Source organism: Garra rufa, chromosome 19 (genome assembly GCF_049309525.1).
Source record: "Garra rufa chromosome 19, GarRuf1.0, whole genome shotgun sequence".
NCBI lineage: Eukaryota > Metazoa > Chordata > Actinopteri > Cypriniformes > Cyprinidae > Garra > Garra rufa.
The window spans coordinates 37,377,988-37,390,368 of NC_133379.1; the positions used below are offsets into that span (position 1 = coordinate 37,377,988).

The 12,381-nt window shown below is 32.6% G+C and overlaps 2 protein-coding genes across 2 annotated transcripts; both read right to left on the minus strand.

The window, feature by feature from the left end:
* Window positions 1-1,718: 1,718 nt before the first annotated feature.
* On the minus strand, window positions 1,719-4,267 carry LOC141292090 (prostate stem cell antigen-like). Its single transcript, XM_073824051.1, has 5 exons — window positions 4,219-4,267; window positions 3,998-4,117; window positions 2,688-2,819; window positions 2,395-2,505; window positions 1,719-2,280 (listed from the first exon to the last, which is right to left on the minus strand). Exons 1-5 carry the CDS (start codon window positions 4,265-4,267, stop codon window positions 2,081-2,083), a joined length of 612 nt encoding a protein of 203 aa, XP_073680152.1. The 3' UTR covers window positions 1,719-2,080.
* Window positions 4,268-7,169: 2,902 nt separating this feature from the next.
* LOC141292940 (urokinase plasminogen activator surface receptor-like) lies at window positions 7,170-10,637 on the minus strand. Its single transcript, XM_073824989.1, has 5 exons — window positions 10,584-10,637; window positions 10,374-10,493; window positions 10,057-10,188; window positions 9,767-9,874; window positions 7,170-8,938 (listed from the first exon to the last, which is right to left on the minus strand). Exons 1-5 carry the CDS (start codon window positions 10,630-10,632, stop codon window positions 8,745-8,747), a joined length of 603 nt encoding a protein of 200 aa, XP_073681090.1. The 5' UTR covers window positions 10,633-10,637; the 3' UTR covers window positions 7,170-8,744.
* Between the last annotated feature and the right edge of the window lie 1,744 nt (window positions 10,638-12,381).

The window sequence follows — 12,381 nt, forward strand, 5'->3', positions numbered from 1 at the left end:
TTGATTCTACTAATGCTGTAAACAAGCTAAGAACATCGATAATTTGCCCTTCAAGAGCAAGTCTGCAAGTCTTCCAAATAGCTCATTTTACTTGCCCAAATCTAAAATTGGCAGCAGTACATCATTCCTTGTTTGCTTTAGAATCCTTACAGCCATAAATAAACAGCAATTTAAAAATGAAGTTAAAAGTTAAAAGCAAATGCCAATCCTTCCCCAAAAGATGCATATATATAAAATATTTAAAATTCATATCGATTCATGTTGATTGCATTATTTAATTCTTATAACATTAATATTAAACGTATTTATTCTGTAGTGAACTATATAGTATTCAAATATTTTTAAATAATTCACCCTTATTTGTGTCTGAGCTTTATGATTTTCTGCAGTTGCTATACTATATACCATATACTATACTATATTCCACAAGTTATTATACTAGTAATTTTATAATAAATCATAAAGCAAGACGTCTTGAAAAGTGAGTTGAAATAGCAGCTTTAGCAAATGAATAATCCTCTGCTGCAATCTTTTGGTTATATGGGTCATTTCATGACATTTTTAACTTAGAAAAAAGACCCTTGAAAAAAAAAAACTTTTTGTGTTCCGTTTAAAAAAAAATTTTTTCTTCCATGTCGTCTTTATGAATCTTTATGAATCTTTGAAGCAAATTTTATTTGGCACAGCTGCAGAGTTAAAGTAAAATATTTTTTAAAATGTGATTCATGACTATGAAAGCAAGTTACTGATTATCAAGAATATGATAAAGATCACTAGCTAGCTATGAATGTGAGTCGATTTTTTTTTTTTGATAGATAAAAACTTCATTTATAGTGCACTGTCGGCGTCACAACTTTGCAGATAGTTTATGTTCACATACAGCTACATGACACACTACATGAAATATCATATTTAAAAAGGCATAATAGGGGCACTTTAAGGTGCCTGTTGGACTGTCTGCTTTGAGATGTTGCCACCAGCAGAGCCCAGGTTCATCAGGATGGCCTTGGTGGTGATCCTTGGGGTCTTCTTTACCTCTCTCACTATCCCCCTGGCCAGCACCGGTGTCACTTTTGGCTTCCGACCACTGAGATTTTAAAAGTGCAGAACATCTTGTATTTTTTAATAATACTTTGCACTGTAGCTACTGGAACTTTAAAACATTTAGATATGGTCCTATAACCTTTTCCTGACTTGTGAGCCACAATGCGCAGCCGCAGGTCCTCAATGATCTCCTTTGTCTTAGCCGTGACTGTCCACAAACCAACAGCAGAGAGCTTCTGTTTTTCACCTGTTGAGTGGATTAAAACAGCTGTTCCCAATGAATCAGGTTAATTAGGATGCTTTAGAACAGCTTGGACTATTTGGAATGGTATAGAACTTTGTATTTTCCCATAGACTGTGACAGTTTGCAAAGGGTATGAATAATTTGGACATGCCACTTTTTGTTCAAATGTAAATAAAAGCTGAGAAATATTTTTTTCCACAATCATGCCTCTTGTACTGCACATCGTCTTGTCATGTTTTGGGAGAAGCCTGTGTCAGAATTTGCAAGGGGTATGAATAAATTCGGGCTTGACTGTATATTAGTGTATTATTTTAAGCAATATTACAGTACTGGCTTAATGAAATTAACTACCTAGGCAAACAGCAAATCACTTTTCTTTTTATTTAATCACAAGTATTTTGCTACAGTATGATGTTTTTTAGTGGTGTACATGTTTTTTTTTAAATAAAAATAGTTTTATAAATATGTTTTATATAAAGATATTTCAGTATTTTATTTAAAATTTATTTAACAAAATGCAAATGTTCTGTTGCTTAAATCATAATACCAAAGAACAGCAGAACAACATGCACAGTGTATTCATTACATTTAATAAAATACAGATTTTCCTTCCCTCAAATCATTGTATTCATAATTAAGATAATACATTAACATAATATGGTAAGACACACCAGTTTGCAACCTCAAGCAGCAAAAGAAGCTGTTTTTTTTTTACAGTTAAAAACATCCTGAAGCAGAAGAGACTTGAAGCCAGACACATTAGCTGTGATAAGTTGGATACACGCCATCTGATCAAGACAAAATGAAAATCAGCAGGAAGGACAGCAGAGAACAGCCGAGGAATAGAAAGCTCTGAGTGACACTCTCAGCACTGTTACACAGGTTCCCCTCACAACACGAGATGCCCTGAACATCACTAGCCGACGTTGTGGTATTACAAACAGATTTAGAGACACATCCTTTTACAACAACTGACTGGCCTCCGAAACTCCCTGATGAACAAAAGAAAAAACAGATTAGTCTAAGCTGGAAATGTGTTTTGTATAAAATGCTCAACTATAACAGAGAGAGAAAAACAATGGCTTTTTCCTTTAGAAGATTCTCACATGTTCCTTTAATGCAGCGGTCTTCACTCCCTGAACAGCTCGCTATGTTTGAGCAGCTCTGTCCATCACAATAGTAACACTTCTTTCCATTGGTGGCAATAGAGCTGGGATCTACAGGAGGAAAGCAAGTACATCTGATGAATTAAGACTTTGTTAGCTGGTCTTTTCAACTCATTTACGACTGACAAGCCACACCCCGCATTATATTTCTTGAATGTATTTGAATGTCCCTTGGAAATAAAAATATGCATTGACTTTAAAGTCATTTGCATATGGTTAGTAAAGCACAATACCTGGAGCATCTTGGATGTTACACAAGTCACTGTCACAGCACACAGAAAGCACCTTTGCAATGCCAAAGTTGATGGATCCACTTTGACAGCCACCAGCACAATATTTAAGCTTCACTTTAGTACTGATGCCACCTAAACATAAACAATACAAGAAAAACAGTTCAACAGTGCAGATTATTTTGACGAAAAAATTATAAATATGTCAACATTTCTGAGAGAATCTGAGAGAAAACTAATTAAATAGCCGAATCGTTCTTGTATTCATCTGTAAATGCATCCAGGAAAATAAGTAGCAATTATATAGCAAGCCGTTTTAACATAAAATATACTAGGTGTCACACATCATAATTGCATTTTTACTTGTAAGAATTGAATTAGAGAGCTCTATAATCCAATTCCTACTAGCAACAATTCCAATTAAGGAGCTCTCTAAATCCATTTTTACTAGTTATAATTACAATTAGAGAGCTCTACAAAATTTATTTTTACTAGTCATATGTCTATTGACTTCCATAAATTTTTATTTACAGAGCTTTACAACAGAATTTTTACTAGTAACAATTACAATTAGAGAGCTCTACAAATACATTTTTACTAGTCATATGTCTCCATTGACTTCCATTAATTTTTAATTACAGAGCTTTACAACAGAATTTTTACTAGTAAGAATTTCAATTAGAGAGGTCTCTAAATAAATTCTTACTAGTAATAAATCAATTTGAGAGCTCTCTAATTCAGTTTTTATTAGTAAGAATTCCAATTAGAGAGGTCTACAATTTAATTGTTACTAGTAAGAACTGAATTAGAGAGCTCTTAAATTCAATTACAGAGCTCTGCAATTAAACGTATATCTTTAATGTGTTTTTACTATTAAAATTAATTATAGAGCTCTGTAATTGCTTTTTCACTAGTAATTAAATTAGAGAGCACACTAATTGCAATTGATACTAGTAAAAATTGAATTAGAGAACTCTCTAATTGTAATTTTACTAGTAAGAATTTAATTGTAGAGCTCTCTAATTTTAATTATTACTAGTAAAAATTCAGTTGTAGAGCTCTGTATAAAATGAATGGAAGTCAATGGAAACAAATTAATAGTAAAAAATTAATTTGTAGAGCTCTCTAATTAAAATTGTTACTAGTAAAAATTGAATTAGACAGCTCTGTAATTGGAATTGTTACTAGCAATAATTGAATTAGAGAGCTCTCTAATTATATTGTTACTAGTAAAAATGCAATTACGATGACTAACGCTTAGTATATTTTAGGCTAAAACGGCTTGCCATAGCAGGTAATCATTTTGGACTTACCAACTTGCGACACTGTTGTTGAACTCATGCACTTGGATGATCCACTGGGACATGTTTTTACTTTTTGATCCGCACAAGAACCCGTCAGACCTGTGCACTCATAACAGCTGAGAGAGTGTCCTTTAGTAAGACAGAGAGAGAGAGAGAGAGAGAGAGAGAGAGAGACATCAATGAACTGTATTTGTACTCAATAGCATTACAAACACTAATTGTCTTTGTACCTGCATGAAAAAGGATGAACAGAAGAAAAACTGAGATTTGCAGATCCATCTTTGACCAGGAGGTGAATGAAATGATGTGCCTGTTTCAGTGCTCTTTTTATAGCCTATAAAATGGGAGGTCTTTATGAGAAAACAGAAACTTACTGTAGGCTAATTTACTTGATAACAGGAGGTTTAATAAGGATTTACAAGGAATGAATAGGTCTACTTAAACCAACCTTCTTAAGGTGAGCTTTCATTGTTCATTAAATGAAAGTCATGCACTGTAAAAAGTTTACAAAGTTAAGCAGCTGCCTTAAGTTTTTAAGTTAAATCAGCTTAAAACTAAAGTCATTTTAACTTATTATAATAAAAATGAGTTGATTTAACTTGTGAGTTTACATGACTTAAGATGATTAAATTTAAAATTTTAAAGCAGCTGCTAAACTTAAGTTTTTAAGTTGAAACTGGTGAAAACTTTTTACAGTGTGGGTTCAGTGTTGTTAAGGCCCAACACTCTTTAAATTATTGTTTTTATGTTCTGTAGAAGAAAAAAGTCATACATACTTTATTGAATGATTCGTTGGTGAGGATGGAATGTTACTGAAAAATTAGGTTCATTTTAGTTTTTATCTTTTCCCTTAAATATGCTGTGTTTTTACAATGAACTAACTGCTAAAGGATTAAAGGTGCTGTGCACCTCCACCCACACACATGGGTGGGACATGAAAAATCCTGTTCCAACAAAACCACAAATTTCCCTTTCTCTACACTCAGAAATCCTATACTAACAGTGAGTCATATTTATGTTTGTTTAACCATAAGTTTTTAAATATTTAATAAGTTCTGATGTCATTATCACTGTACATCTCCATTGTCTGCTAACATTGTTTTTAGTGGTGTAAAAGCAGTTTTTTAAAAATAAAAATGTTAAATTTTATATGTGATAATTAGCAACAAAAATGTATTACATGTTAGTTGTCCTATTGGACATTATTTTTCATAGCAACAATGAAGAAGTATGTCCATGTTTAATTATTAATGTTTAATTATATTCTGTTTAAGAAGGACATTTGATACAAGGCAACTTATGCTTTTACATTAAACACATCAAATGTGGTTGTATTACTCAAAAAGAAATAAGCAAAAACTATAGGGAGTAGATAAATTAATATAACTAAGTAATAAAAATCACACAAAAATAACTAAAACACACACACACAAAATAAAGGTTCAGTGTCTATAAAAGGATAAATAACATTGTTATAATTACTTTAAATGCAACCTATAAATAAAAATAAGTATATTTACTTTATTTCTTAATGAATGTTAAGTTTAATAGATTTTACGTGATAGAAACAAGTAAGTTGTACTTGATATTACAGCAGTAGAATTTACTTCATGTGTTAAATGTGCAAATTGTTATGAAGATTTTATCAAGTAAATCCTAAAAGGTTTTCTTCTTCTTCTTTTTCTTTTTATTCTTTTTATTCTTCTTCAGTGTAGCTGTTTTGCAAGAAAAAAAATCATTTTAAACTGAAGGTTTTGGGGCATGCATATTAGCCATTCATACCTATCTAAACTGTTTGACCTATTCATCTAAGATTTCATACTTAAAGAGATTATTTTGCAATGCAAACATGGGCTTGTGAATTGGGTGTGAGCGTGTCTGTGGTTGTGTTGGTTTCAATGAGTAGGAAAAACAAATAAGCAGGAAAAGGTGTAGAACATATGTAAAATAATGTAAATGTTAACATTTTAGTGTTTATTTTATCATGTTATCCAATCTACAATGTGCCTCCAGACAAGTTATTAAAAAACTGTGCAGTATAACAGGAAACCAATAATATATTTTTAATAAATGTTTTATATTAAAATATGAATGAAGGTTTTATACAATCACATTGGTATTAATATTAACATTTATAAGTTAATGTATTTTTGAATGCATTAACATTTTTATTTTTTTTGTTAAAAAACTTGGATGTGTTGTTGGATGAGCTACTGTTACATTACAGATATGTAATGCTTGTATATATTTGTTGTATTATATTGTATACGCTTACAAAACATCATACATGTGTGCATTTATAATGCATGCATTTGTGGAAGTTCCTCATATTTGTGGATCAGATTCATGCATGTGTGAAAAGCAGATTACACAGTGTCATGCTCTTCTGAAATAACGAAGCAATTTTATTAATGACTACATTTTGATACAACACAAATGCTAAAGCAAAAATTGCATTTAACTGTAGACTAATATCGAATGTCAATAAATGCAAGTTTTCTTCTGGTATAAAAGCTCATCGGCTGTCACCTGCTATTCAAACTACTGTTACAACATTGTGCAACAGTTCCAAAATGGGACAAACAAGTTGAACAGTTGCAATCAGTGCAGCAGAAATGCTGGGCAAAAGAATTGTAGAATGAGGTCTGAAAATCATATTGTTGTTATTTTTCTTCTCCTCTAGATGTCACTCTCTTATTTATTTTGCACGAAGAATCAACGAAAATGTCAGATCTTTCAGCGCTCAACATGAGCAAATGCCTCACTCGAGGAAAGATGTCAATAAAATAGGTTAACGTTTTTTTTTATATATATTTATAATATATTTATATTATATTTATTTATAATATAAACTTCGTCCTCTGCATCAGTAAATCAGAAAAATTTCTCAAAGGCGTTTGTTAATGTTTGTTGACATTATGTTTAAAATGCTTAGATACTTCACAGAATGTATCCTTATAAGCATGTTTTGGAAAAATTAAAGCTTAATATTTCATATACCTGTGAATTTTGTGGTCAAGAAAAAGAAAACCATTTTGCATCTTTTTTTCATTGTATTTACACAAGATTATTTTGGAAGCATATGGAATTCTATATTAACAGAAAAATGGAAAGTATGATAGAAATGTGTATATTTGATGTTTGTTTTTTTACAGAAATTCTTGAATTGTAAACAACAACATATTATACATGTGTTCATTTTATTAGGAAAATTCCATATACGTAAGAAAAAGTGGGCTCAATGTAGACACATGTTTCCCATTTTATTAATGACTTCAAATTGTGTTTAAATCTCTGGAACAAACAAAAAAGCACTGAAAACATTTAATGCACTGAAAGCATGGAGATTTCTGTAATTTTCTTTTATTTTTTCTCTTGTTTCTGTTTTTGCCTCTGGCAGCTATTGCTGATTTGACATGAATATGTATCTCTTGTTCTTGTGGCATTGAATTTAAGCATACAACTTTAAATGGGGAAACATTAAATGCTCCAAAACTGTTTACAAAGCTTACAATTAAACTTCATATGAAATCTGACAACAACTGCCTTATAAATGTTGTTCCTTATACGCTTCAGTAGCGATTAAAAAAAGCTTTATGACGCTAGACCAGCCAATGCACATGCGCAGTCGTATGAGAGCGAGTTTGCAAACGCCATACTCTTTGCAAATGCCGCAAGTTTCAGACCTTTTTCTTTAACGCGGAAGTCATGCCTGACTCTTAACCTGAAGAATGCTTTGCATTTCCGGTCTCCAGAGTTTTTAGTCAAAGTAGCGTATTCTGAGCTGTTTATCTGATGTTAAACCTATTAAAATGTTTTTACAAAGCACATGGCTCTATAGCGCCATCACTTTGCAATGTCGCAATTACCGTCATTTATCAGTGCCTCACTCCTCAAAGTTGGTGTGTAAATAACACGAAGTTGCCGACATTAGCTACATTAAAATCAAATGGATGCTATTTGAATGGGTTCCTATGGAGACCGGAACAGCAGAAGAGCATCCAATCTGACGTTAGAATTCGTAATGGCAGCGCTCATCATTTACTCATTTACCTTGTCCCCAACCACCACCAGCTCGTCGGCTTAGGACAACAGATCGCCTTTCATTAACGAAATTATTTATTTCGTTAATATAATATTCATTCATCAATGCAACATTAACATCTGTCATTCAATGATCACATGACTTTCAAAAGGCTGCCTAGAGTTTTCGATTGGTTTTCAATGGTTTTGAAAATACTATTATTACCAGTCTTTTCCGCTAGATGTCACTCTGTAAGAAGATTCAACTGTAACATGCTGATTAAATCGTTTAGCACTCCGCATCAGCAAATTCAAATAATAACTGTCATTTTAACAAATCGATGGGTTCAAACGTCTCAAGTGAACCGATCATCTCCACAATGCCACACAGGACACAGTATATATAGTACAGAGAAAATACAAGCTCTGTGTTAAGTACAGCATGTAAAATCATGTATTGTAAACTGTAAAATCTGAAGAGATGCTGGATTATTGTGGCTAGAAGGGATACGTCTACGACCGGAAACTAACAATGAAATTAATTTTTCTACCAATTAGATTGTGTTTTTTTTAACGTCTACACCTACAACAACCCTAAACTAAGCCATTACTATAATAAAAATGTATTTTAAAAAACAGTATTATTGTTGTACAGTGTGATAAAAATAACGTTAGATTGATGTGCATATGCCCAGTAGCGAATCATGTCTCCCTTCTAGTCTTTACTGATAATTCAGTGCAGCAGGATGAAGGAGAGCAGAAAACAACAGAGGAACCGGAAGCTCTGAGTGACACTTTTAGAATCACCGTTACACAGGTTCCCTTCACAACATGTGATGCTCTGAACATCGGTAGCCGGTGACTTGACATCACAAATAGATTTAGACGCACAGCCTTTAACAACCAATGACTGGTCTCCGAAACTTCCTGATGAAAAGCAAAAAAACACGGGTTAGTCGAAGTTTTACTGGTATATATGATATAAAATGTTTAAACAAATAAAGATAATGACTTACTTAACCGTCTAACAAAAACGAAATGACTTTAACCTATGATATAAAGATGATGACTTAATTAAAGGAGTAGTTCACTTTCAGAACAAAAATGTACAGATAATGTACTCACCCTCTTGTCATCCAAGATGTTCACGTCTTTTTTTCTTTAGTCGTAAATTTTTTTTTTTTTTAGGAAAACATTTCAGGATTTCTCTCCATATAATGGAGTTCTATGGTGCCCCTGAGTTTGAACTTCCCAAATGCAGCTTCAAAGGGCTCTAAATGATCCCAGCCAAGGAAGAAGGGTCTTATCTAGCGAAACGATCGGTTATTTTCTAATTTATATACTTTTTAATCTCTTCACAGAGTACACACAGAGCTAGACAAGACAAGCATTTGAGGTTAAAAAGTATATAAATTGTAATTTTTTTTTATTTATTTATTTTTTTTTTTTAGAAAATAACCGATCGTTTTGCTAGATAAGACCCTTCTTTCCTCGGCTGTGATCGTTTAGAGCCCTTTGAAGCTGCATTTTGGAAGTTCAAACTCAGGGGCACCATAGAACAATCAGACAGAATCCTGAAATTTTGTCCTCAAAAAACACAATTTCCTTACTACTGAAGAAAGAAAGACATGAACATCTTGGATGACAAGGGGGTGAGTTCATTATCTGTAAATGTTTGTTCTGAAAGTGAACTACTTCTTTAACCGTCTAACAAAAACGAATGACTTTAACCTTGGTCCTTTAGCAGATTCTCACCTGTTGCTGTAATGCAGCGGTCTTCACTCCCTGAACACTTCAATGTGTTTGAGCAGCTCTTCCCATCACAGTAGTAACATGTCTTTCCATTGGAGTCTGTTCTGGGATCTACAGAGAAAACAGGTATTCTTTTAGTTTATTTTCTCTACAGAGTACAACATCTAATGAAACAACACTTTGTTAGCTGCTCCTCAATCAATTCACCATTGACAATTGATCATTCCTGATTGGAGGTAAGTTTTGACTTTAAAGAAGATAGTCATTTGCATATGGTCAGTAAAGAACAATACCTGGAGCATCTTGGGTGTTACACTGATCTGTGTTACAGCACACTGAAGACTTTTTTAGAATGCCGAGGTTCAGGGATCCACTTGCGCAGACAGCAGCACAGTCTTTAACCTTTATTTTAGCAGTAGTGTCAGCTAAAAACATGAATGATTCAGGAAAGACCAGTTCAAGTGTGCATATTTTCTGATTACATCTGTAAATTCTGTGAGGAAATCAGCAGTTATATTTCCTGCAAAGCAGCACCAGTAAAAAAAAAAAACACCAGCATCTCCATAAGTCAAATATAACAGTGAAATTTAATCAATCATATTTAACTTACCACTTTGCGTTACTGATGTTGAACTACTGCACATGGAAGATCCCCTGGGACATGTTTTTACTTTTTGATCCGTACAAGAACCCTTCAGACTTGTACACTCATAACAGCTGAGAGAGTGTCCTTTAGTAATAAAAGAGAGCGATGGTGAGAAATAGATGTCCATAATCTGTATTTGTACTCAGTAACATTACAAACTATTTGTCATTGTACCTGTTGTGAAAAGAATGAAGAGAAGTAAAACTGAGATTTGCAGATCCATCTCTGTTTAGGAGGTGAATGAGATAACATGCTTGTTTCAGCACTCATTTATACATAGCTTATCAAAGTAGGCGGGACTTTATGAGAAAATGGCAGTTTAACTTACATTCTTCAGTGGATGGCCAAAGGAGATATTTTGAAAAATGTCTCTGTGTTTGTGTGTTGTGTTTTATTTATTGATTTATTTACTTGTTTATTTGTTTTCTGTTTATTGTTGTTTGGGCCCCAACAATCTTTAAAATATCTTATTGTGTTCTGCAGAACTACCAAGTTTACCATTTCTCTGAAATCATGACGAATCGATTCTGACGAATCGACGACTTGATGTTGTGAAGGGCAAAAACTGAGTTTTTGATGACCTGGAACACATCAGATCGAGTTAGTGTTGTTTTGTTCACATTTTCAAACACATGGCTAAAATCAGTGTTTTTTTTTTTTTTGGTCTTTTCCAAAGTAGGAAAACTTGACATCCTTGCACTTTCTAAGCCACTTATCTTAAGGATTCCGGTGTCTGTAGACCTTACTCATACTTATTGTTGTAACAGGAAAGAAAATGGGGTTGTGAGTTGTTCAACAACAAATCATTTTCAAAGGATGAAATGTCTTCTGAAAAAACTTGCAGTAGGCAAAGACTGAAAAGTTGTGAGTAATAAATATGTGGTCTACGACCAGTATAAATTCATATGGCATTTCACCTGACTAAGGTTTTTTTTTTTAAATATATATTTTTTTAATTTTCAACATTAAAAAGCATAAGCAAGCACAAAGCAAAGGTAATAGCAAATAGATATTTTAGAGTTTATTATTTATAAAGTATTTTATAAGAATTTGTATGCATTTTGCTTAACCTTGGAATAATATTTTAGTGCTGTAAAATAATGTTTTTTTTTTCAGTAGAAGTGCATAGTAAACATGAACTATGACTGAACAATACTTTCTAAGATAGATGTTGCCTTATGTAAATTATGTATACAAGATTATTTTTTTATATTGAAACAAAGCATTGTATGATCTAAGAATTTAGCATATTTGTGTAAGTTTACACATTAAATATCCTTTTATCTACTGAATTATTGAAATAATCACCTTGAGCAAAACTCATAAATAAGTTTTATGAGCTAAAATATGTGTGGTAATTTCAGAGATTGTCACATGCATGTTAATCTGTTCAAATGACCTCAATCAACCTTTTCTCATGCATTAATCTAGTGGACAATTTTACAGTCTCTCTGGATAAAAGCTATAGGTTGTGGATTTTTGTCATTATTTCAGCCTTTGGCTTAAACCTTACTAGATCAAAAGAAATGAAAGTAAATTAAAAAATAACATAGATAACATTTTTATTTATTAATGTTTTTTCCTTTATTCTTTATAACATTCTGTAAATATTTTAATTATATATAGGAAATACATATTTAAAAAAATATGAATATTCCTCCACAAATTTACTGCAGATAATGCAAATGCATAAACCATGACACCAAAAAAGTATAGCAACAAACACACTTTATTTAGCATAGTATGAATACATGTGTGATGTTTAGTTTCTGCTGCAGCTGTAAAACTATAAGTGCAGCTGGACTCACTGGAACAGGAAGAGCAGATAAGACAACAGTAGGAAGAAGCTTTCCTTCTCCACCTTTTCCCTAAATGCTCATATCCTACATACAGCCTGCTATGAGGGTGAAGTTCAGGGTTTGTCCACCAAAAAAGAGCACGCATACCTTCTTTGGGGAGTCTTTTAACTTAA

What these genes read in the sequence shown, in the direction of transcription:
- LOC141292090 (XM_073824051.1), bottom strand. Translation starts at nt 4,267, where the DNA reads ATGGATCTGCAAATCTCAGTTTTTCTTCTGTTCATCCTTTTTCATGCA. An exon ending in GTTCATCCTTTTTCATGCAG is followed by an intron (nt 4,118 to 4,218) that starts GTACAAAGACAA and finishes GTCTTACTAAAG; the next exon opens with GACACTCTCTCAGCTGTTAT. An exon ending in TAACATCCAAGATGCTCCAG is followed by an intron (nt 2,506 to 2,687) that starts GTATTGTGCTTT and finishes TTCCTCCTGTAG; the next exon opens with ATCCCAGCTCTATTGCCACC.
- LOC141292940 (XM_073824989.1), bottom strand. Translation starts at nt 10,632, where the DNA reads ATGGATCTGCAAATCTCAGTTTTACTTCTCTTCATTCTTTTCACAACA. An exon ending in AACATCAGTAACGCAAAGTG is followed by an intron (nt 10,189 to 10,373) that starts GTAAGTTAAATA and finishes TCATGTTTTTAG; the next exon opens with CTGACACTACTGCTAAAATA. An exon ending in TAACACCCAAGATGCTCCAG is followed by an intron (nt 9,875 to 10,056) that starts GTATTGTTCTTT and finishes TTTTCTCTGTAG; the next exon opens with ATCCCAGAACAGACTCCAAT.